The sequence below is a fragment of the Bombus vancouverensis genome, chromosome 8 (assembly GCF_051014615.1).
Source record: "Bombus vancouverensis nearcticus chromosome 8, iyBomVanc1_principal, whole genome shotgun sequence".
Taxonomy (NCBI): Eukaryota; Metazoa; Arthropoda; class Insecta; order Hymenoptera; family Apidae; genus Bombus; species Bombus vancouverensis.
Genome location: NC_134918.1, coordinates 15,369,289 through 15,395,603, shown reverse-complemented (window position 1 = coordinate 15,395,603; position 26,315 = coordinate 15,369,289). Strand labels below are relative to the sequence as shown.

Below are 26,315 nucleotides of genomic sequence, written 5' to 3'. Positions count from 1 at the left end.
TGTATTTTAATAGTATACAAATAAATATATCATCGTTTAAGAAAGGTAATTCACATACAACTGTTTATTGAGACATGTAGAATACATCTGGTCATACACAAAAATCTTTGACACTTTAAATCAAGCTCCTAGCCCGAAAAAGGAACCATTTCAACATTATTTTAAATTCATCAATAATTATTACGTTCAACTACGTCACACTAAAATTAGGGACAACTTTTCAAATTGCGGGAATTAAAAAAAAGCAAAGCAATTGGAAGATGATGAATAATAATAATAAAAAATAATCTGAAAACGCAATTATCAACGTTAAAAGAATTTGGTCGTTTGAAATTTGTTGTTCACTTTTAGCCGTGGAGCTGACACGTGGCATGTGTGGCGCGAGAAACATAAACCATATATATGTTCGTGTGAATAGTGTTACGTACATTTTTTTCCTTTTTTTTTTTTGTTTTTTTAAATATTTTTCTTTCATTTTGTTTCCGTACAATTCTTCATTTTTGTTGATTTCCTCATTAGTGCTAAATAACATCACGTCACAAAATGCATATCCGCAGGAATATAATATATAATATATTTATATATAATTAAAAAACACGTCTTTTTGGGTCGTTATTAACATAAATTGAGCGACCCAAAAATCACACAACATCCGCTTGACACGGGCCAACCAAGAAGAGTCAAGTTCCCAAGGATGTGTGCCGCAAATTAGGGCAATGACCGGGTAAAAGGGTGCGCGCGGCTACAGCATCGTCAGCCACAGTGGTGCATTATCCTAAATGCGACCGATAACCCCCAGGCACCCCAGCTGCCACACCGGTCAATTGTATAAAATAGCAAAGGATAAATGATATAATATTGGGGCGCCTTAACGCTGGGGTAGGGCCAATATCGTAACGCTAGTACCTAGATCAGTCTAAAGTCTCGTCACCGTGAACTGCCTCCGCTTTTGCCAGGTTATGCTTCCTTGCCCCCGCAAGCTGAACTTTTCCTCTTTTTTCGTTCGCTCGTTTCTTCTTTCTTTCTTTCCTTTCTTTCTTTCTTTCGTTCTCGCATACTTGCTTCCCATCTGCCTGCCTTATACAAGTATATAATCTTCCTCTATTATAATTTCGAAGGAAAACCAGAATTTATATTGAAACGTTATTGTGTTACAAAAACCCACTCAGTATAATTAGCAATATCATTCTTATCATATCGTTAATATTAATATTATTATATCCTTGATATTATGTTTTTATAAATAGGATGTGTAGATAAGTAGAATAGGTAGGTATAAAATATGGTAAGTGAATAATGAGTTACGAGGAAAAAGGACTAAAGAAATGAAAGGTAATAACGTTGATTGGCATGGATAAGATCAGTAATTTTTTTCAACTGCTGGCTTTTCTCTAGCTTCCCTCTATTCTTTCGCTTCCCTTCTTCTTCTTCTCTTCCACTCATTTACTCGCCGATTCACTCAGTCGTACACTCACTCGTTCACTCTCGCCCTCTTTCTTTCCTTTTTTATCCACTCCGATGTCCTATCAACCATTTTCATTCACGCACTTCCGTTCTTCCTTTTTCTTACGTCTTGCTTTATCTACGTACCAATCGCACGCTCGTTCATTCCTTTTCTCTCTACTTGTTTCATTTACACGACCGCATGACCGGGGACAGGAAGTAGAAGTGAGGGAACTTGGATCGTTAGTTTACAGCTGTGTGTCATCGTTACGAGATTTGTATCAATGACAAAATAAAATCGGACTTGAGTAATTATGAATAAAATGTGCAACAAAATATTCGTCGATACGAGAGTTTAAAACCAATCGACCACTATATATCGATAGTCTGTTGTTTGTGGAAATTGATCGATTAAAAAGCCATCAATGAATAGGAATCGTGGGCATGTTTTGTTTTTTGCCTGGTTGTTTAATTCCTTGACATTCCTTTTATTATTCTCACACGGAATTGCATTTCTTTCATACCTACTCCTGTATGCATTGTATCCAACGAGCCCGAAGTTTATGCTAGTTTTTTTCGTTGATGCTATATACGATAAGACAATACGGTGATATGCAGTCACTTCGTTACAAATGAATTGATCTTTCTCATCTTTTATCTACTTTTTTCGTCACAATTCGGGGGTATGTGTAAAACGCTATTAGGCTTCGCTTATGTTTTTCATTTCAATTATTCTCCAGAACAGGGGGTGTCTGGGCTCCAGGGACAGGGACCAACTATAGCCCGCATTTGCAACTCTTACTAATTAACTAACAGGCTAACAATAACAACGAGTCAACACTCAAAATGTGTGCTGTATGTGTTCATGCATTTGTAAACGCTGTGTACACTTTACACATCCTAAATCAATCCGTGACTATCATTATCAAATTCGGTAGTCAGTCGCTCTAAAAAGAAACTTGCCTACGTGTGGCAAAGATTCCGCGAACATAAAAATTTTGAAAGTAAAATTTAATATAAGAATACAAACGAAACATATAACATTTTTTCCCCTATTTATTTCGTTCGGCTGTACGCATTCAACGGTTCTTTGTTCGATTCTCTAACTACGAAATAGGAAAAACAAAATAAACGGAATAAAAACGAGAAAGAATAAGATTATAAAATAGAGACAATGAATAATAAACCTAGAAAACAGATATGTCACCGATTTATAAATTCTAACTTTTCCATTATTTGGACGTCTTCATTACAAATTTTCCTATACAAACGAATCTTTTACTAAATAATTTTGTTTCCTTAATAGCTTTAATTTCTTCAGTCCATCCGTTCGTTTTCATCATCTTAATCTACTCTTTCCGTACTTGGTACTCTAATCCTTACTCCCGATCGTAATCGAACAAATGAGAAATATTTTCACGCAGAACCGTTGATTTCTAACGTTTCACATTCCATCTTTGTAAAACCTGCCTGACTCTTAATAATAATAATAATAGTTTCACTGACTGTACACATTATAGACCAGCAATAGAAGGTCTAGTGGCGCTTGGCGCGCTCCACGCATCACACATGCATACGTGTGCGCGTATACGTGCACACGCAGCCCACACAGCCTACCCACACACGCACGCACACACAAACGCATGCACGCACACATCACGCATACACTACATGCATATACACCCGCGCACCGCGCGTGCACACACAGACATACGCGCACACCATACGTAAGCACGCACTCGTAAAACGTGTTATATAGAATTTTCTCTTTCTTTATCTTGTAAAAAGAAAGAAAAAACTACTTAAATTGATCGCTACAACGATAAATTTGTAATATTTCATTCACGCTCATAAACCAATTCACTCGTTCTTACAGCCTTTCATACCTATCTCCTCCTCGTCCATATTGCCATTTTTACTTCCGCTTCTTCATTCTTTCCTACATGCTCTTATTTTATCCTTCCACGTCCCATCATCACATGTATCTTCTTTCTCTTTTCCTCTTGTTCTTGTCTCTCCCATATGTATACTCCTCTCCTTGATCTATCCATCACGTACACGCATTCTCGCACATACACACGAAAATCCAAATTGTAGCATAATAAAATCGCAGGCTTCCGTGATTTTTCTTAATTAATACAAGCCATCACAATCCCAATGTCAACATCGCTGATCTTTGTATCACTTGGCAGTAAACAATGTGACAATGTAGTAGTACTTAGATTAGTATATATATATATATACGTGTATATATATGTATGTGTATATATATATATATATGTATATATATAGTAATAGTACGGGGTGGGTTGTTGGGTGGTCACTCCGATGTAATAATTAGTCCCAGTGGCACATCACTGTATATATAATCACAACAACAGCGGGCGATGGTGGTGACGCCTAGTACGACGCTTCACGCGCTTCCTCATGTTCCTTCGTCCATTCGATCATTTGATGATTAAATAGGCATAAAAACATTTACAATTGCCAAATTTTATAGAGTAAATAGCATTATACGTAAGTTTTCTATCTCCTCTCGATTGATCTTTCCTTCTCTTCCAAGTTCCTCCGAACATTACTACTCTTTGTTTCCTTCCTTTTTTTCGTAATTACATTTTGCTTTCGTTGCTTTTCATTTTGCATCCTTCTTCGTACATTACAGCAACTCCAATGTATATACGTTGTTTATTCTTTCGTTAATTCTCTCGCCGTGCGTGCTTGCGTGCGTACTTAGATGGGTGCGTGCGTGCGTGTTCACTCACAGACTTGTAGAAGTTAGCTCCATGACTGATAGGAGTCTTGATACCATTCGTGATCATCGCTGGAAATACCGCCAAGTGTGGCGGCCTTACCTCCGAATCCTATGTCACCGCCGCCACCACCACCACTGCCACCATTCACACTCGCCAATCCGTACGCATTGCCCAGTGGTTGTTGGGCGAGGGGTTGGTTTCCCCAGTTGCTCTGGAAGCGACGCTTAGATTCCCCCTGGTTCTGGTGACCCCCGTCAAATTTTCGTTTACCTGCTGTACAAAGAAACAAACAGATCTCTGTCAAATTAAATTTTCTCATTGCGATAAACATTTGTCTCGAACCTTTTCAACTGCGACAACACAATCTCTCCCGCCCATACACACACGCTCGCACTCACGCACGCATGCATCCGTTTTGCCATTGTTTCGAATCGCTCGTTCGAATCGCATGAGTACGTGTGCCAAGACTGGACTGTTAAATGTGTAAAATAAAACGGAACAAAGCAATCTATTCAATGATACAACCAAATGATATTCTGCAGAGTGTTATTGATCGTTCGATATATCAACGAAGTGACTGAAGAACGTAACTAAAAGTTAGTGCTATGGGAAACATATGACGTTGATTGGAAGAAAACCAGTTAATCGACTCTAACTTTGGGAAAATGTCAGATATTTGGAGATATTACGATTGAACGCGTACCGAAAGTGGATATTATCTCGAGAACAAATAGATTCTCGTCGTTTTGAACAATCTATCCGGGATTGGAGGACTGGAATTCGTATCGCTCTGATTTAAAGTAGAAATGACAATTACAAAGAAAATCAAAGTATAACACGGTAATAACTACTCGATTTAATGTAACAACTGCACTTTTTAAAATATTCGGCCGATCGATTGTGATCATTGCGCATTTACATTTCATTCAGCCACTACAATGTAAAAAAAAATAGAAACGGTTGAAGATTTAAAAGAAAAATGTAAGGAATGAAATACAACTAACTGTTTAAGACTATAGCTTCAATGGACACGTAATTTTATCGGACTCGCATTTTCCCAAATACGTTAGAACAATCTCATCAAATGTTTGACACTTGACCGATTTGATTCGTCATGACTTTCCATTGAAACTATACCCATCGAATGAACAAAAGGAAACGAAATAGTAGTAGAAAGTACAGAAAAGAAAGGATTAAATGTCGCATAAAGGAAAGTAAAAGAAGGTAAAGCAAACTAAGAGTAAATATAATTAATTAGATTTTACGAGAATATTACTAATTTGCAATACGCGATGCAAAATTCGAACGATGATCGGAAGAAGCTTAAATGAAAATGTCTATTGATTCTCGCACACACATGATGAGACGTGATTAAAAAGTAGAACTTTTAGTTGATAATAGAAAACGAAAAATAAAGAACAGGAAAGAAAGAACTATAGTGAAAGGTGAAAGGAAGCGTGAAGAAAAGAAAGCAAAATAGAAGAAAAAAGAAAGGGGGGGGGGGAATGATGGATAGGAAACAGGCATATGGCAATTAGCAAATACTGACAAAAGTGATGATAGAAATATAAAGAGTAAAATAGCGTATGAAAATAATGTTAAAAGATGATTGATTTATTGTGGAGATACAGACCATCCTCACCTGGTAAACTTCCCTTGGCGCGGACCCCCCCACGAGCGGACAGCCGCTGGACCCCACGAGCCCCTGAAGTTGCGGGGTTGCGTCCCCCCCTGACTGGCCCACGGACTTGGGGGCCACCGACTCGGCCACGCGGCACTACTCCACGGCCACGTCCAGCCTGACCAAATAACACAACACCCAATCGTTACCCTATATGACATTTCTTACATTCCTAGTATAGATTTGCGTATATTCACGATTCTATAATACTTTATATTTAAATTTTACGCGAACTTGGACAACACAACCGTGTGTCCTCTCGGCTTTCCTTTATCGACCCCTTTTCTCTTTTTTAACTAGTCATTAACAATTAACATCCTATATAACATTTCGATCGACTTATTGATCGTTTGTTCATAGATAATCCCTAACACCTGATTTCGTAGTTACTTACATACCCGAATTAAACAATTTCTTTATTCGACGATTAACCTCACCGTTTAAATTTCATTTTAGAATTAATACCCTGTTGTATATATATGTACATTTGATAACCACTAAATATATTCATACACGTATTATATACAAAAAAACGTACACGTAAACGTACAGGTACAAATTAGCATGTATATGTATATACTGATACAAAATGGTTGTGTATGTACGCGCTATAAATATGTATAAATGTACTTACGTACATGCGCGTGGGTGCAAGCATCTATTTATTTATACGTATATTATACGTATATGCATACGTATATACATGCAAATAATACATACAAAATTATGCGCGCGCGTGGCCGCATATAAGCGCGCGCGCCCATATGTGTATGTATATGTGGATACATGGGCTGGTAGGTGTGTAAATGGTTAGGTGGATGTATTTAATGAACGATAGCAAGGATTGGTAAAAGATATGATATGCGTTGCACGAAAAGCGGAAACAAGGCAGGAAAGGACATGATAAGGATAATCTAGGAAAAGAGCTGGGTAGGATATGAGGTAGTTATTTATATATGTGTATATAGATTAGTCAAATATACACAATGGCATACAGAACGATGCAACGGATGTAGGGTTCACCTAAAACCAAATCTTACTAACCACATTTTTTTACAGACAGCAGTAGTATTAGCAGAATTATCCAAAGCGGAAAGCTTATTGTATTGGGATGGCGAAGGAACTTTAAGCGACACAACATACTGCACTGTCAGCTAGAACAAAATTCAACAAATCAAAATTTAAATAGTATAAGCAGCGTAACATCACACAGCAGGGTATTATACAATGTATAAGCATAAGCGATATTTTATATATGTACATCGAAGCAAGCAACAAACATCAAGAGTTTCATCATCGATGCTAGAAATTACTGGCAAGTACAAATCTCGTCATCGTTTCTTTTCTTTTTTCTTTTCTTTCCATTCTATACTTTCAATTAGCTCTTCATCTCTATTCTATCAGCTTCCTATGTCAAATTGTAATTCTCAATATAATAATATTATCCAGACGCATGTAGACATGCGCAACCACGCATAAATATGCCACAACAATGTATAAGTTTCTTATGAATGCTACATCAATCTTAAGCTATCGAATATATCATATATACTTTTGTCTTTAGTCTTACAGTCTTTCCTCCTGGCTCTGTTCATAGCCTATGCTACGATAATAAATACTACGATAACCTCTTTTCACAAACATACCAAAATTTTCAAATATCATCTAATAAACATTTATGCGAACAAATACAAAATGAAATACAAATCTAATGAAATACAAAATGTGGACAAATTTGTAATTCTTTTTAAGAATAGAAACACCATAGTATAACATATTATACATATTACACTATAAAATTATGAGTGTGAAATAAAATTTTCACGAAGAAGGAAACAGAAGCGCGTTCTCAGAAAATTGCAGATCCGCATTTGAACTGAAAAGCATCTCGAGATAACCATCGTCTTTTCACATCTTATTATTAGCCAAGTAGGTTCAAGATAAAAATTATGTATATGCTAACATCCTACTGATGTTACTGGCAATACTGAACAAAGCTAATATCATATAAAGAGATCAAATATAATTGATACGTCGCGTTGCGAGAGGCACACTATGTACGAGGGAAAACGGTTTAAACGAAAATATGAAAACTATTTTAATTCTAACGATACAGTCAACGCTCAACCTCGCGATCAATGACAATACACACGCATTCGTTATCAGCTGATTAATATCGAGGAAGTAAAGGTCGATGTCGAGAAAGTTAATTTTATTTTTTGAGGACGAATCGATACTATCACGATATGAAGACAATAAAGTTGAAACAAATCCGAATCTTATATACCTATTGAAAACAGAAATTGTGAAAAAACTTCATCTATCTATCTGCTCATCTGCTTATCTATTTACCGACATACCTACCTACCTATCCATCTATCTATCGTATTGAATAATTTAATTATATGTCCTATGATTAGGCAATGAAATAATTAATCAGTTTGCAAATTAATATAATGATGGTACAGTTGTAATAATATCCACAGAGTATAGTGTCTTACTTGGGCATCCCTGCAACTTGTTATATAAATATATATACATATAAATGTACATGCACAATGTGTATATATATATGTATATATATATATTTAAATGTATCATATCCGAGCCACGAGACTCACACGTCGCTCTCTTCGGAAGGAGAAACTACAAACAGGTATATTAAACACGTCCTGTACTCAATTACATCTATTTACAATAATTTACATGTATATTATCTATTTTACGCATGCGCACATGTTTATATACATATGCATGTACGTACACGTATAGATATAATACATATATGTGTGTGTATATATATATATGCATGCACGCGTCCACACGCTTAAACGCACATATACATAGATACATACATACATACATACTTGGTGGAAAGAATGTAGTGAAGTGACTTTACCTACCTACCATTCACTCAGAAGACTCATGGTGAAATCACTTTTTTAACACTTCAAGTTGTTTCAATGTATGCCACACTATAAGAGAACTTTTTATAAGAATCTTTTATAAAAAACACGATATTCAGTTGACAAATATAAAATTTCAATGGTTTGTTAATCTACTAATCAAAATGTTTCTTAATCACATTTATCCCTGGTTTTTTTTCTGTGCTTATCGCACATTTCAATTCTAATTACATTTCTTCCACCCTCGACATACTCGTATGTACATACATATACATATATATCACATACTATGAAACGCATAGTAGGAGCTCTAGTAATATTTTTACCTACAAATAGAAGTTCTTCAAATATTAACAATATGGTGAGCAAATATTAGGAAAACTTACAACACTATATGGTTTATATGTTGTTTTGTCATAAAAAAATATGTAGAAATACAAGGAAAATCGTACCTTTTCCATTCGTTTGTTATACATGTCTCTATTTATCCCTCCCTCTTGTTATTATATATATCTTCAATGTTTTTTTTTCTTTTTTTCCGTTCCTCTCTCACTTTCCTGTATTCTAATAGCTTTTCCCGGCTATATTGTTATTGCAAAATTTTGGAATGGGTCTACCATGGCTCAGATATGATTAGCAAGCAATTTGAAAGTGGCAGTGTGTTCGACTTACAGGATAACGTTAGTCTAAGCGATGGAATTAGTAGTAGATGTAACAAATATGTAGGACATTCCACGCCCCCCTCCCCATCTTTCTCTGCGCGCGCGCCCGTAGTCTCACATCTTTCTCACTTTCCAGTCTCTAATATACATATGCACACTGTCTCACAGATATACATCAATTTTATTGCAATGACATTGTTTTCTAATCTTGTGTGAAAAAAAGATTCCAAATGTATCTCAAGCGCATTCCATTTGATTATTCTTACAAAGCTTTACCAAATAAATGCAGAATACATCTATTACTTATTTCGTGTAAGCGTTAAATCTGAGTATAACCAGATTTATACTCATAATTTACTAAAATAGGCTAAGTAATGAATGGGAGAATGAGCAAATAAAAAAATGTACATATAGAAATAGATGGGGACAGAAAAAAAAATATATAATCTATAGTATATACACATATGATTATTCAAACACACAAAATGCAGACATACATTCACGCATTCATGACAGGTAGCACACGTGTCGTTGGTATAGAAACACTTACATATAAGGATATGCACTAGTGCGCGCATCTAAATTATATGTCCACGTTTCCATGCTTATACGTATACTTACATCGGTAAATAACAAGTTAATGCACACTCTGATTAAACGATAAAATGGGCAGGTTGTTTGGAGAGAGTAAAATGGATTATATATTATGTATGTACTTGGGATACATCCGCGAACACTGTGCCACAGTCAAATTACTATTGATGTGTGTATATATGTATATATGTATACATACATATACATATACATATATATATGTGTACATACAGACACACACACATACATACATAAATATTAAAAAAGTAATAATGATTCAATAACGGAAACGACTTTAGAACCATTAAAAAAGGCGACCCACCGGTTGAGGCTGCCTGCCTCTCCCTCTGGCAGGTGGCGGAGGCGGCGCGTAATCGAAATAGTAATCTTCGTATCGATAATAGTCATCGTAATATGGATCACTGTAGCCACCTCGATAATCCCCATAACCGTAATAGTCGTAATCATAATCTATAAAAACACACATTACAAATAGACCCAAATTTAGCCACGATATATCCAATTGACAACTTATTCAAAACTAATACTCGTGTTTTCTATGAGAAAAGGCATGCCGGGAAAAGATGGTTTTAAAACTTCAATGATAGGAAACAAAAAAAAGAAAAAGAAAAAAATATACATCCGAACATTACATATTGCGATTTTATTCGCAATCGTATATATATAATATATATATGGAATATCAAATAATATAATTAAAATCATCACGGAAACATATATTACTTTCACTATATAACAGCGATACTGCAAAGAAAAACTCAATAATTACCCTACCACCATCACGTATCCTGGTAAAAACTTCACGCCCTATTCGGATCGTAGAAAATTGTTAGTTTGTAATTTTACATCAACCCTGTAAGAAAGCTCTCTTCTCACGCACACGCACACACGCACACACACACACAGTCTCTCTCTCTCTCTCTCTCTCTCTCTTTCTCTCTCCCCCCTCTCGCTCCCTTGTTTGACTTCTTTCCTTCATTCTCACTTCAAATTGATCAAATCGTATGTATCGTCACTGTACAAGTGGTTGATCTAATTAAAATATTACAACAGAGATAATGATATGATTTTTTGCAATTTTCGATGATCCGATATGAGCGTCTTTACAATGTTGGATACATAGTTCCAAAAGAGAAAAAATACAAAACTCTACTAAATGGTACTCTACTACTTTCCATTCGTAATTCAATATCGCATCTTACCTATTTCCATGAGAGCTGAAACCAAATTTATTGAATTTATGATGCATACGAAATCAACAAAATACACACACTTACACAAAACGAAGTAGAACAAACAACATAAAAAAAAGTAGAGAGAGAGAAAAAAAGAAACTGAAAGACATTTTTCTTGGCAATGCGTATAATTATACACCGCCACAAAATAAATCTCACTCAAATATTATTATATGTAAATACAAAACAAACAATACACATGCAGTTACTTCTTTTTCGAGTGTGCGTGTTATGTGCGTCTGTCTGTCAGTCCCTGTTCATCTGTTGCACGCGCGCACACACGCGCGTGTGTATGTGAGACATAACAGGTATCGCAGGAAGTGGTAGTGGTAAGGCAATAAGGTGCTCTTATTATGATGCTAAGCCACACGTGGCATACATATGCATAATCGTACATATGTATGAGAACTCTTTAATGTTGTAAACTGACCGACTTTTGTTCGATAAACTATTTCGTAAACCCGATTATTGTGTACTGTTTACAGAGTTATGCACTGATAAAAACAACAATCGAGGAAAAGAACAAAAAGGAAAAAGAAAAAGAAAAGGGGGAGTAAGAAAATGAAATACTGCATAACAATTGAAAATGTAATCATAATAGGCTCAGACCAAATTCGATTTACCAGATTATTATACAAATGCAGCTTTCAGGTTTAATAAATGAATGAAAAGGTATTTCAGCCGTTAAGCACTTTCTCACTACACCTTCTAATATGATAAAAGACAAAATATACACAAGTTTGAATCTTTTTCACTTTTAAATTCCCTAGAGTATATCAAAACTGTCCTGGTTCTCCATTTGAAAATTAAACATCTTTATTCTCAAACAAACGTGTGTATCTAATTATATACTCAATACGATTTCATGATCAATAAACAAGTTGAATCGAATAAAATACTAGGGTCATGGTTCTAGAGGTAAAGAAAGCAAGGTTTAAACACTAAGGATACGATATTATCAGTTGTTGAATATATCTGTACTTTTGTTCTCACGTATGTAACATCATGCGCGTAAGCTAAGGTATGTAGTGAGATAGTGAAAAATCCCCAAAAGCATGCGGGATGTTTATATTACATAACATTACCATAAGAAATCGATATAAACGATCTAACAATGATTTGTGTTTATATAAATCTGAAAAATAAAACATTAGTATTTTAAATCTATAAAAAAGTTCGTTAATAAATTTTTTAATCGTCACATTTTCTTAGCATCAACAGATTGATATTTTAATTTGACATATTTTACAATTTCAATCATCTAAGCAATCAATTTACGTAATATGATTTTTTCAGATTTTGCATCATATAGGTATAAACTGAATCCATAATTTGTTACATGTTAATAATATCAACGATTTTATAGAAAACTTATACATAGAAAATTAAATATTTTTACAAAATTAAGATATGGTCTAAGCCTAAAGATGAATCAAGTTGACTGCAAGCGAAAACAAAAACTTACTTTAATAGGAACAAAATGTGTACATATACGTAATACACGTTATTTCCTTCTATGTGAAATATTATTAAAGGGGTGACGAAATGCAATTAAAGTGTTACATACAAATACATGAATATATATGTATAAACACGTGTGTATATGTTTAATTCCGATTAAATCTAGAGAAATATCAACGAGCGCGATAAACATAAAGACGGATCGGTACTTACCATAATCGCCTCTTCCCATTTGTCCTCGCATACCTGCGCCAGTACCTCGAGGACCTTGTCCTGGTCCGCGAACTGGCATAGGTCCTCCCATCATGCTTGGATGCGACGGAGATCCTCTGTGCAATAGAAAATTTAATTATTATGTGGAAAAATGTAAATCAACAGATAGATTAGGATTAAAAGCTGCATCGAACAAATATATTGAATTTACCCGCTTCGGCCCTGAAACATTTGCATCATTCTTCGCTCCCTAGCACGAAGCATTTCTTCTTTTTTCTTTTTATCGGACGGTGGTTTCGCAAGGGATACCTCGATGTGAGAACCTCCGATTTCTTTCCCGTTTAATTCATTCATTGCCTAAGACAAAACAAACAATACCACATCATGTCTGCATTATACCAAATATTCATATTAAATGGCTTTAATTTATCAGTAATGCCTTACCTTAACGGCATTGTCTCTTTCTTCAAAATGGACGAAGGCATAGTCTTTGATCTTTTTTACTCTTTCGATATTACCATACTGTTCAAAACTTTCTTTCAATTTTTCTTCCGAACAGTCTTGTGTTAAATTTTTAACATACAAGACGCGTACCTAAAGTATACAATTTAATAGGTAACCAATCGTATCATGACATTCTCACAGTGTATATCAATTATTCACCTTAGACATGGTTTGTTCGTCAGGCTCTTCTTGAGGATCAGCCCAATCAACTATGATATCACAGCCCCATACTTTGATGCGACCGGTACTTAGTCTTCGTTTGGCTAAGGAAGCAGCTTTGTGAGATTCATATTCTAAGAAGCAAAAGCCTCTATTTTTCTTCTTGTCATCCGGTGAACTGTAGATAATCACCTCGGTCAGACCAGCTACATGATGAAAAATTACACAAAATAGATCAATAAATCTCAGCAGAACATTAAATTAAGTAGAGAGAGAGAGAGAGAGAGAGAGAGAGAGAAAGAGAGGAGGGGAGAAAGAGAGAGAGAAATAGAGAGAGAGAGAGAGAGAAACAGAGATGTCTACTAGTTAAAAAGAAGAAAAACAGTGAAGCGGAGGAAGACGCAAAGAAAACGAGGATGAAAAAATAAAATAAGAAAGAGAAAAATAGATAGATATAAATTATGTTGAGTCGTCATTTCGCAAACATATATATATATATACATGGGATATACATACAGGGAATTCCAGGATGGATAATACAACTGAATAATAAGTTATTCTATACAAGAAGCCTTATATTCAAAAACATTGAACTGGACATTTTTACGGCAAATTCTGAACTGAATATAAACCTGATACAACCGAGCAGAGAGTTATTCAACAAGCAAAACTGAGATGCAAATATTAAATAAAATAATTCTATTTTAGATCTCGTTTTCCGAAAAATTTTACTTTTTCTCTTTCAATTTATCTCTGCCTGCTGAGAGATTTCTACCTGTCCTGAGACACCCTGTTTGTATCAGCAGCTGCATTAAGTAATCTTACACATCGCGAATTATATGAATACAAACAGTTTGAATCACTGAATTTCATTTTTTTCAATACGTTACTAATGTACCCATGAAACGGCCTAGAAGGTAATTAAAAAAGTAAAAAAGACAGTAAATGATAAAGAGTGAGGACGAGAGAGAAAAGAGAGAAAATTTTATAGATAAGTTTATCGTCTAATTTACAAACTGAACGATTCATTGAAAACATCAAAATATCAAAATTAGAACATCAAGTACATCATTAGATATTAAATTATATTATGAAAATTAATAAAATGACATGGTTAAAACGGGAAATAATTACTTTTACATGAAACATGATTGTTTTTACTTAAGGATACATATATAGCGTGTGTGTCATCAGGTGTGTGTATATATACACACCCATGCACACAAATCATTTAGTACTTGCCAAAAATAAGAAAAACAATATCGAAGCAGATTGTAATTCTAATAAATCATCAAGTTATTAATTACTAATCAATTAATTTAATGTTATTTCGTATCTCATATATTATTTCTAAAAAAAAAAAAAGATATTAATTACGATGGTAAATATGTGATGAAATTATTCTGCAATTAGTAGTTTAGACATCGTCTTCTTCGATTCTAAATCTGATTTTGAAAAATTGTTAAATTCGATTGACGGACTTCATCTTTTTCTACTAATACAAATACTCACGTCTAAAATCTTTGTCCTCAAAATCTTTCTCCCGATCATAAGCAATAAATTATCTTCGTTTCTCGCAAAATCTATGTTTGATACTGAAAGACGAACATTTGCTACAATCGTAGCAGATTTTGAGAACGTGGTATGTACACGTTATATCATACAATGAGTTATAAAACCCTTAGTTGAATGCGCACACACGCTTAAATGAAAAGTAAAATACACTACAAGTACAGGTATACAAATACCCCGCTTCTCAGTAGACATCTGGCCATATCCTTCAAGTACACACAGAACACAAATTACTTTATAACAGGAATGTTTCTAGCTTGCGTGAATTACGTCAAGTTAAAAGATACACTTTTAATTATAATACATACACATACATATACGTTAATATGTTATTTGTGATAATACGCGATCCGTTATAACTTGTATACGTGTTAGTCCACATAATGTATATGTGTTTATAATATAACGCACACATGTGATTATACGTATACGTGTATGTATGCATATGCGCGCAATAAAAATTTAAAACTTGAATAATAGAATTAAGTAATCTTCCCACCAAAATAAATTATAAAACATAAATTTCATAAATTACGGCTAATATAATTTATACATCGTCAAATAAAAATTCAATATTCAAAAATACTTCTACATATGTAAAAATACCCCGAACAATGTTTCAAGAAGACAGGAAGAAAAGAAAGGATACTTGTAAAGTTCTATTCGCGTGTCACCGAATCGAATAATTTGTAAAAATCTCTGAAACATGTTTGTAAATTTTGATAGTTTCTGCTCTCTATCCTGCTCTATCACCATGTGTTGCTTAGTTATACAAAGGAATAATAAACATAGTTAAAAACCGAAGAATATACTATGATTAAATGAAAATATCATGCTATTAGAATTTACATGCATCGCAGTGATTGATTTACGAATATAGAAAAGATTGGTCTTTCGTGAAATTGTATGAGAGTTGAAATCTTTGTCAATTAGTATTTATAAATACAGCTAATATCATATACGACGTATTTTCCAAACTAACAGTAGCATCTGTAAAAACAACCAAACTATTGTTTCTCTATAAAATGTTATTGTTCATTAACTGTCACCATTCTCTGTTTTTTTTCTTTCTTTTAATTTAATCCTACTCTCCTTCCTCTCAGTTTAAAAGTTGGTTTGTACACGTGCGCACACACGCACACACGCACACACACACGTAAACTCACACACAGAGTATGTATGTACACGTGTATAAATGAACATACAACATGGCATCTGCTAGAAATGCACCTGGTCTTAAAGCAATAAAACGCGCGCCTATGTGTATTTAAGTAATTCATCAGTGAAAAAAAGAAAATAAGAGAGAGAGAAAGAGAGAGAGAGAGAGAAAGAGAGAGAGAGAAAGAGAGAGAGAGAGAAAGAGAGAGGGAGGGATTGTCAGAGTAATTCAGATGCCTTGTGACCTTTTTTCCCCATAAATTCTGATTATTTAACCTTATGCCTCTTGAATCCAATATTAACATTTTACTTTATCATGTTTTGCCATTATCTCCTCTCTGAGTCCAGACTTAAGTATTACATGCAAGAATGCTATTGCAAACACACATATAAGTGACAAATATCGTACACATTCATTCAATCACTCGGACTGATTTTACATTCGTAACAAATACATCAGAGGAAATTAGAAACGAGTAGAACATTTTTCCATTGAACAAAATGCTACATTTTACCAGACGTTGATAGCAAAGTTATCCAATATAGTTTAAACGGGTAACACACACATGTAAAATTCTTATGATTGTAAACGATTCCACGTTTATTATTGCTACTCTTGATATACTTTCAGTTACTTCTCTTTTCTTTTCAGACCTTACTCCAATCTTTAGAGATGTTTTCGCGTCCCAAAATCAATCATACAAATAAAAAATGTTTTCATCGATTAGGTATATAATTTAAAGAAAGTAAATATATGAAAAAAATTGTATACACAACGTACTATGACGAACAACTATTTAAAGAGCAATTATTCATATGAAACAATTGAAATTAATATTCTGAACGAAAAACTCGAGAAACACAGACACGACTATCAGAACATTTAAGTTCCATACATATAATAGTGAGATATATTATTTATATATATATATACATATATATATATATATTTATATTATATATATATTTATATTATATATATATTTATATATTATATATATAAAATAATAAATTAAATGTCATGATTGTGGGACACATTTTAATATAAAAATTCGTTAATCAATTACAGCCAATTTTTTATCCAAAAATTAATAAACAACATAATATGTAGTAGCAGCATAAAAATGAAAAATTCTTTTCGAGAGTGGAAAATAAAAATTGACAGTGTTTGTGGTGAGAATGTGTGCGAAATGTTTTACAGGTGGAAAAATATATTCTATGACATATGTATCAATTTGAGAAGGAATCTGCCTAATTGGTAATGATGCAAGAGGGTAAAATTAACCCACCTGGCACCTCTAACAAAAATCGGATACAAATAGCCGATCGTTAAAAAATAAGAGTTTTATCCCACCATTTTTTCCTATAGAATTTTCTTTGGTTACTGCTTGCTGATTTAAGGACAATTATCAACTTACGTGCGTGCTTTGTAAATTCTTCGAACAAGTCATCTCGGTCTCGATTCTTTGGAATATTTCCCACAAACAAGCGGTGATTGTTATAAGATACGGTAACACCAATCTTTTTCCCTTTCCGAATCTCATAATCATTCAGCTGTAAGAATAATGTGGAAGGAGAGTGCCAATTAAGCTTGCCTTTTATAATTTCACCTGCTTATTGGCTGTCTGAACGTGGGATATCGTGAAGCGACCTTCAGGGAAATTATATATGTCTTATACGAAGGGAGAGGGCAAGCATATCAATAGATGAACATGGAAAATTAAACTGGAATTAATCAACGTATATCGTCGGTGAATTGGTAAATAGGCAGGTAGATAAATAGATGAGTAGATGAATACATAGGTGGGAGATAAGTATGTAAGAAGAAAGGGAGGTAGGTAAGTAGGTAGGTGGGTAGGCTGAGCTATGTACAAAGTATTCGAAAATGATTTTTCACAAGCATCGTAGCGTTACTCTACGTTCTCCAGGTCGGTGAAAATGTGAAAAAGTAACCGTAAAATTGTCTTTGACCTTGGAATTCAAGATCAAATTATTCTTTTTATTGTATCGTCTTTCATTCATCATGAAGATTAAAAATTCCAAAGGAACTAGGGGTCGTGACTCAACCGTTCTCTCTTAGAAAACGATATTGAAGTTCCACTAGTTTTTAAACTCACTTTATTCATGCAGTTCGTTTGGAAAAAATGTGAAAGTTCCATTAGTTCCCAAACTCAATTTATTTGTAATATGCTTACATTTTACATTCATCTGCATCATTCCATTTTATAGATGCAGAGGAAGTAGCATCTATTGTGGCATTTGGATACTCCAGATCTACCATTATATATCCCATTTCTTCCTCTCTCGGTATTTGAGCAGACTTAGACGCACATTTCTCTATTGCAGTCAAGTTTTAACCCAAAGTTACACATTGACTTTAGACGATGAAAACAATTAGTGTCAGAAATTCACTAATTTCTGAATAAAGTATTTGGATCATCGTGGATGGAATGCGGACCTGCTCCTTACTTGTGGCTTTCTTCCGCACCAGTTTTAACTTTGTGAATTTCTTTTTTTGGGGAGCGATAAAAAAATTGTTTATGGTTCCGGTGAATAGATTACATCCGTTGAACAATTAAAATATCGGATTGAATATGGTTTTCATCGGTTAAAGTCAATGCGTAATTTTTAAAAGAAACTTGAGCGGAATATAGAAATGCGAGTCTAAATCTATTTAAATAGCGAGAAATAAGGAAAAAAAAGGAATAAAAGGAACATATGGAGCATATAATAGCGGATCTAGGGTATCTACATACGACATTAGATGCTATTTTTTCTACACTGACAGTAAAATATAAACATGTCACAGATAAAGTGAGTTCGAAAACTAATGAAACTTCCATATTTTTTCGAAGAGAACAGTGAGTTTTAGACCCATGATTCCTTTGAGACTTTGGTTCTTCAAGATAAGTAAGATAAAACGCAACAAAAAATTGACCTTGAAATTTAAGGCCAGTCGATTTTGCATCCACTTTTTTACAGATCTTCGCCGATTCAGAGGTGTAGGATAATACTACGATACTTGTGACAAATCATGTTCGAATACCCTGTACAGACAGTGCAAGACTGCTTCGCAAAGTGCATACCTGCCTTGCACTGAAGCATGTCTCGCGACGAGACTGCTGCGTGGCGAGATCAAAGATGCCTCGTAGTTCCTTACTCGCTTCCTTTGGGCTTCGCTTGCTTGCCTCGCGTTCTCTACGTTAGGACACGAGGCAACTCGAGCGAGGCAGACTCGCGAGGCAGACTTGTGAGGCCGCCTCGCAGTGTCTGTACATAGCTTTCGATAGCTAGATAGGTAGGTAGGTGGATGGGAGTGCCTGTCCGTTTGTTAGCGAGCCAAACGCCCCAGCGGTCCACGCATATCTCCCATACCCCCATGCTCGAGGTCCAGTCATGAATCGCGTTAACATGATGCAAAAATTGATAACAACCACGCAGGACAGCGCGCGTTATTTTCATTAATTTTTTACCTCAATGTATAATTTTAATAATTGTACCATACTGAATTGCTTCCACATTTTCTCTTCTAACTAATTTGTTTCTTTTTTTCTTCTTTTCTTTTGTATTGTCAATAACAAATAAAGAAAGAATAAATATGACAAAAAGAAACAGCAAAGAAAATATAATGGAAAAAAGGTAAACTAAACTATACGTTCAAATCGCCAAAAAGATCAAAGATCAAGACTGATCAAGACTGATTGTGTAGGTATGTGTGTGTTTACGCGCGCAAATATGAAACTGTGTGATATGGTACGCGTGTATGATAGGCAAAGGACGAATGGCGTTGATCGTAGTGGTAGTAGTGATGGTCTGGTACTGGCAATGATATGATACTGACCCTATAATGAAGTTGCAACGAAACGATAATGGTGGTGATGGTGGTAGTGGTGATGATGATGATGAAGATGATGATGAAGATGATGATGATGATGACGACGATGATGATGATAACGATTACAGCGACGTCAACAATAGCGGCAATGGAAATTCAGAGAACTAAACGGAAAGGAAATGCTAGAGGGAGAAAAAGAAATATCAACTAGGAGAAAAGAAAGGAAATATAATGAATAAAAGTAGGAAGCATAGAACTCATAACTCAACCTAAATATGCGAGGAAAAGAAGACTTGGACCAGAGAGGTGTTACTGTTCACTAATAAACCGAGAGGCAAGGAGACTGATCAGAACTGAAGGTGTCATAGGTAACTGAAGATCACACGGTCGCACGCACGATCGTGTATTTTTTCTTGGATGCTCCATAACTCCATACCATCTACAACCACTACTTAAAAGCTACCACTCGTAAGTTACAATACAGGTAGACAGGTAGGTATAGGTAGATAGGTAGGTACACACGCCTCGAATTCACTTTACCTGTTAATTTACCAAATTCCTCCAGAATCTCCTCTTTGCCTTTCGATTTTGGTATGTTCCCCACGAAAAGTCGTAGATTAGGTACGCTAATGTTTACTTTCAGATTCTTGCCGGGTTTTATTTCGTGATTATCGAGCTGTGGGATGAAGAAAACAAACACATGCCTAATATTGTTCCAATGAGATACACTTCATGTTTTATCTACTTGCGATAAACAAAAGAATTTAGGAAAAATTTTTCAAAATATGCAATTTAGTAAAATAATTAACATGGCCTGGTTCCATGAAAGCGAGAAAGTGGCATGCGCTTTGTCGCTCGAGTCTTCACAATATAGGAAACCGGCGTTCACGTATGTGCTCCTGTAAACAAATTTTAAGCCTACCAATTTTCAAAATTTTGTTACAAAAATTGTCACTGTCCAACGAAAGTCAACCAATTAAGTAGATATACCCCTAACCAATTAAACCACGCGAATTTCTTTTTTTCGCATCGTCAATGTTTAGGAAAGTTCTCCACTCCCAATTTTGCCCACTGAGCAAAGAGGAGAGCTGGAAAAAGAAACTCATCCATAGGACATCATTATCGTATGCATGTATGTATATACACACATACATACGTACGTACGCATATACCTATGCGCGCGCGCGCGCGCGTGTATACATGTGTTCACATGTGTTTTTATGTATGTGCGTGCGTGTGTATATGTCTACATCTATGCGTGTATGCATATATATGTACATACGAGTATGTGTAATTTGCGTGTATGTGCGCGCGCGCGCGTGTGTGCCTATACTTTTATGCATATGTGCATTTATTTTCTGTTTTGCTGCTGTTAAGTATTTGGGATGTGTTGGGCATAATTATATACTTAAAAATATAAATTAGAGGTCAGGAACATATATATGTATAAAATGAATATGTGGATTGTTCCTAACTATAGACATTGAATCTCAATTTTGTTACTCTTTACAATTAGTGAAACAATGCTAAAATATTTACGTTAAGACTACAATTAAAAAAAAAAAAAAAAAAAAAAAAGGAATACAGAAAGAAAGAGAAAACGCAAGTCACAACATAGAACAAGCCACATGGGAATATGAAAAAAATGTATTCGAAATGTTTAATGCAAAAAGAAAAAGAAGAAAAGGAAAAAAAAAACATGTTTCATACTATTTTCGATTCGACGAATTTCAACAAAAATTCGACGATTCTATCATCGCTTCTTTTGAAAGAAGTATTAAAACGATAAATAAAAAACTCAATAAAACATATTACAGAAACAGTAAGAAACCAAAGAAATATAACATATGCAATGATATGTTTAAACATTTCGAAAAGTTACTTATTTTGGTAGCAATAACAATTTTGTAACATTTCTAAAGTTCTTCTAAAAAAAAGTGAAGGGCATTGATATGTTCATAACAAGATGTTTTAAACTAGGAAAACAGAATTGTACGCTTCACAAACATGTACCTACATAATGATAAAAAATAATTTGGAAGATATCTACATACCTCTCTAACAGCTTGCTGCGCAGCCTCTCGGTTAGTAAAAGTGATAAACGCATATCCTCTATTGCAACCTGCCATCGGATCCATCATTAATCTTAAATCCCAAATTTTCCCACATTTTTCAAACAAAGGGATTAACTCATCTTCGTACATATCCTTTGGAATTTTTCCACAAAATACCTTTCATAAAAACAGAAGCATACAAAATGAGATAAAAATGAAAAGATTAACAATAATTGTATTAAAAAAATAGAAAAGAGTATTAGGAAAATGCAACTCGATCAAACAGAAGAGCAATAACTTATTACTTTACCTCACAGCCAGTCCCTGGTGTGGGACCTTCCCAGTTTGGAGGAGGACCTCCATATTTCCGTTGTCCTGTTGTTACATCCAAAGGGTACCCAGTTCGTTCAAGAATCATCTAAAGTATGTTATTAGGATATTAGTTTTATATCTTTTTTATAATTCAAGTAACTCTGTAAATAGTTATAAACATCAAACTGACAAAATAAATATTTACCTTTATTTTGTCCTCATCCGGTGCTTTTGGAGCAGTACTGGTACCAGTACCCTGTCCAGCTCGACTTTTCTGTCTATAGGTTTTCATTACACCACAAAGGTATGCAGATTTATTTGATACGTGCTCTAAATTAGATTCAAGAAACTGTGTGAGTACATTTAATGCACCATCAACTGGAAATTCCTTTAATGCATCTAATGCTCTTTCATCCAAATCTACATGAGCTAATTTTCCTGTTTTATAAATTTCATCCAATTTCGCAGCTACTTTTTCATCCAGTCCGTACTGAATCAATTTTGAAAAATCTTCTGTCCTCTCTACATATTCCATTTCCTCCTTAGACTGTTTCTCTTCCATTTTTATCTCCCCATTTCCCTCTGCCATAGCTGCAACATATTATTTTAATTATCAGAACAACATCTTTGGTTTTTCCCTTGGTTCATATTGCTTTGTTTAAATTTATATCATCTTGGTTTATTATTCCAAAATAAATTATGCTTTAAATTATTATTCATTATCACTCAAATATCTACAAACTCTAAATATTTGGCACAAAACACTGTTATATGTGTTATAGCATTTATAACATCTGCCATGTTATAAATTTGTTTTCCTTACTTAAATGTTAAAGTACAAAGTATTAAAAATATTCAGATATTAAGAGCACTCATTAATCTATATAAAAAATATTACTCAACATGTCTTGTATGTAATACTTAAAACAAATTTCAAATTCTCACAACTAGTTACAAATATCATCAGCAACTAGTAATCAAATAATTGAAAAACAAACTTACTTATAACTGTTAAAAACTTGGAAAACTTTTGTTTTTTGCATAAAAAATTTAAATCTCTTCGACGTATTTTTTAATGATATTTACTGTATACTTTATAACATATATGCAAAATCTTATATTTTTATAATACTTAATAACATTGTTCATACACATTTATACTATACTGAGATTTTTCAATATCAATATTTGAATAACTTTTTGACTAGAATATCAGTAATATAGAACATTAAAAACAATATATTAGAAAAAATAAGATAATATATACAAGATGAATGTATAAACATATAAATAAATAAAACAAAAGGAAATAAATGAAATTTGAAAAGGAATGTTAATACACCTATGGTCGAAAATGGAGTAGATGAAATAGAGGCAATGTAATGAACGTGATCGGAACGCCAACACCACTACTCGACATATAACGCACAGTCTGTACAATTTCCCGCGTTTACAAACGATCAACATATCAAAACTTTAAGATATCATCGATTGCTTGGTACAAAAAAATAATAAAGAGATTTTGATGAATATCATCGATATATCATTATAGACATTTTATACCTACTCCTTAATTTGAAATATACAATAAAGAAATGACTCCATTATCGAACAATGCACTTTAAACTAAAAGAATTGAATTATTATAATAAAAAATAGTTTGAAAATAATGCATTCACAGTAATGAATACGCAACATGGAAATTTTGCTCGAAAGGAAATGTAATTGGTATTTTTTGCATATAGCTTGCCGGCCGGCAATAGACTTGCATCCATATTTCTTGAAGGATGCAATGCACTTTTACACTCACGATAACATCACACCCGCTGTTCTAACTAACCGATTTCTGCTTGTGTTTATTAAAGGATTATTAAAGGAGCACACTACATAGAAATAATTCACGATATTCATAGGAAGAATAATTGCATATACCTTGGAAAGTAAATGAACAAAATCCTCCTGTGAGGAAATGGCGATAGACGTCAACGTGATTGCAGACTACGGGGTTCACAAAACGACGCGCAAAGATACGCTCGAACCCAGCGACACGAGTTAGCCATTTTCTTTCGAAGTATATTCGCGAATTCTGATTGGTTCATGCAAAAGGTTGAGAAGAAAAAGTTGACCATGCAATATGCACTCATGAAATAACGAATTTCGTACTTGAAATCTGCATGCACAATATATTATGTACGTATCATTCTTCCACGGGGAAATTCCAATTACTAGCTAATTTTATTCGTTTCAAATTATTTTTAATAGATAAGAAACAGATATGTACATATATATAAAGAGATATAGGTCTACTTACGTACATATGTATACGCATAAAATATTTTGAGACTAACTGACAATGATTTACATATGCTAGAAGTTCTACTTGCTTCACACAATTTTTATATCGTACAACCAACCTTATCTTTTACTTTTATTCAATAATGAAGAATTTAAGCGTAAAATTTCACTACTTCAATCTACTACTACGTAAATCGTATGATTTTCGTTATTATCAAAATAGTAAACTCTACTTACTTAATAAAAACAATCATTACAAATGGTTTTGCGGAATATAATCTAGAAATTCGCATGATTTCAATTCACATATTTAATACATTATTTATTTGAAATAATGTTAAAATAAAAAATAAAGTTAAAAAATTAAATAAACCCCAAGACTAATGATAACAAAATTCGATACCATTCTTGAAAAAAAAGAATATGTACGTAATTGTATGTAAAGTATAACGTATATCTTTAGTCTTAATCTCTACTTGATATTAATGTAAATGTAGTAATACAATCTATAAAATACGTAAAAATATTAGTTATTTATTTAGATAAAATGGAAAAGAGATCAGAATTTATAAGAATATTAAGCGAATCAGGATTAAATGTGCCATAACCTCCGAACATAATAATACAATATAAAAGTATACCTGTACAAAATTTGAAATCTTCACAGTATTAATTTTGAACAAATTATAAAACGAAGCACCAGATACCACACAAAACAGTCACAAGCTTTTAATTGATAGAAAATTCATATTACAGAGACCACCACCGTTACACGAATACAAACTTGCATATACTTCTGCTCACTTTTACGTTGTATGTAAACCGTGTAACCGTGTGTATTAAAAATTGCATTTAACACTTGATAGTATTGGATGAAAAGTAATGCAGTAAATTTAGTCTTGTAGGCACTTGGAAAGCTCCGATAATATTGCAGTGATGGTGACGGTAAGTGAAGTAAGCCCGGGCGCAGCGTTTTGATATCATGTAGTGCCTACATAGCCGTAATGCATAAATTGGACTGCCTCGCTGAAAGAGAGGTGCAAGCCCTACAAAACCAAACCAGTTTCCTCGGTTGCTTGCTTGCTTGCTTGCTTGCTTGCTAGTTGCGCCCCAATCCAATCCGATTCAACCGCTTACCTCTCTTCGCGGTATATGCGAGCCCCGCCTTAGTCAGGCTCGTCGCTATTCTCCTGTATCCCTGTACCATTCCTTCCAATTTTCTTTCTCTTTTTTTCTCTTTTCATCTCTTTTCTTTTCTTTTCTTTCTGTTCCTTTCCTCTTCACTCCTCTCCTCTCCACGTCCTTTTTTCCTTTCGTTTTCATAAAACATTTCTGCAATTTTTCACTAATTCATCTTCAAGCACAGTCATTTTCGTTGCAATCCATGTATTTCCTGTCATTCCTTTTCTTATCTTTTATTGCAATTTTATACGTACATCGTTACGCACATTTATATA

The 26,315-nt window shown here is 34.1% G+C and overlaps 1 protein-coding gene across 14 annotated transcripts; it reads right to left on the bottom strand.

The window, feature by feature from the left end:
• Positions 1 to 35: 35 nt before the first annotated feature.
• On the bottom strand, positions 36 to 25,963 carry Syp (synaptotagmin binding cytoplasmic RNA interacting protein). Of its 14 annotated transcripts, none has more exons than XM_076620805.1 (12): positions 25,500 to 25,963; positions 22,769 to 23,154; positions 22,562 to 22,669; positions 22,252 to 22,428; positions 20,738 to 20,873; positions 13,633 to 13,838; positions 13,414 to 13,563; positions 13,181 to 13,326; positions 12,970 to 13,085; positions 10,362 to 10,510; positions 5,830 to 5,995; positions 36 to 4,469 (listed from the first exon to the last, which is right to left on the bottom strand). In XM_076620805.1, exons 2-12 carry the CDS (start codon positions 23,150 to 23,152, stop codon positions 4,219 to 4,221), a joined length of 1,989 nt encoding a protein of 662 aa, XP_076476920.1. In that variant the 5' UTR covers positions 23,153 to 23,154; positions 25,500 to 25,963; the 3' UTR covers positions 36 to 4,218. The 14 variants fall into 14 exon arrangements, with proteins under 14 accessions (XP_076476920.1, XP_076476923.1, XP_076476921.1 ...); XM_076620808.1 differs by having other exon boundaries at positions 5,839 to 5,995; XM_076620806.1 differs by lacking the exon at positions 20,738 to 20,873 and adding an exon at positions 17,781 to 17,916 and having other exon boundaries at positions 36 to 4,466; positions 25,500 to 25,962.
• Between the last annotated feature and the right edge of the window lie 352 nt (positions 25,964 to 26,315).

Excerpts from the sequence above, each read along its gene's own strand:
- Syp (XM_076620805.1), bottom strand. The coding sequence starts at position 23,152 with ATGGCAGAGGGAAATGGGGAGATAAAAATGGAAGAGAAACAGTCTAAG. Across the intron at positions 20,874-22,251 it reads CGCAGCAAGCTGTTAGAGAG|CTCGATAATCACGAAATAAA; the intron begins GTATGTAGATAT and ends TTCATCCCACAG. Across the intron at positions 13,839-20,737 it reads GGAATTTGGTAAATTAACAG|CTGGTCTGACCGAGGTGATT; the intron begins GTAAAGTGAATT and ends TTCATCATGTAG.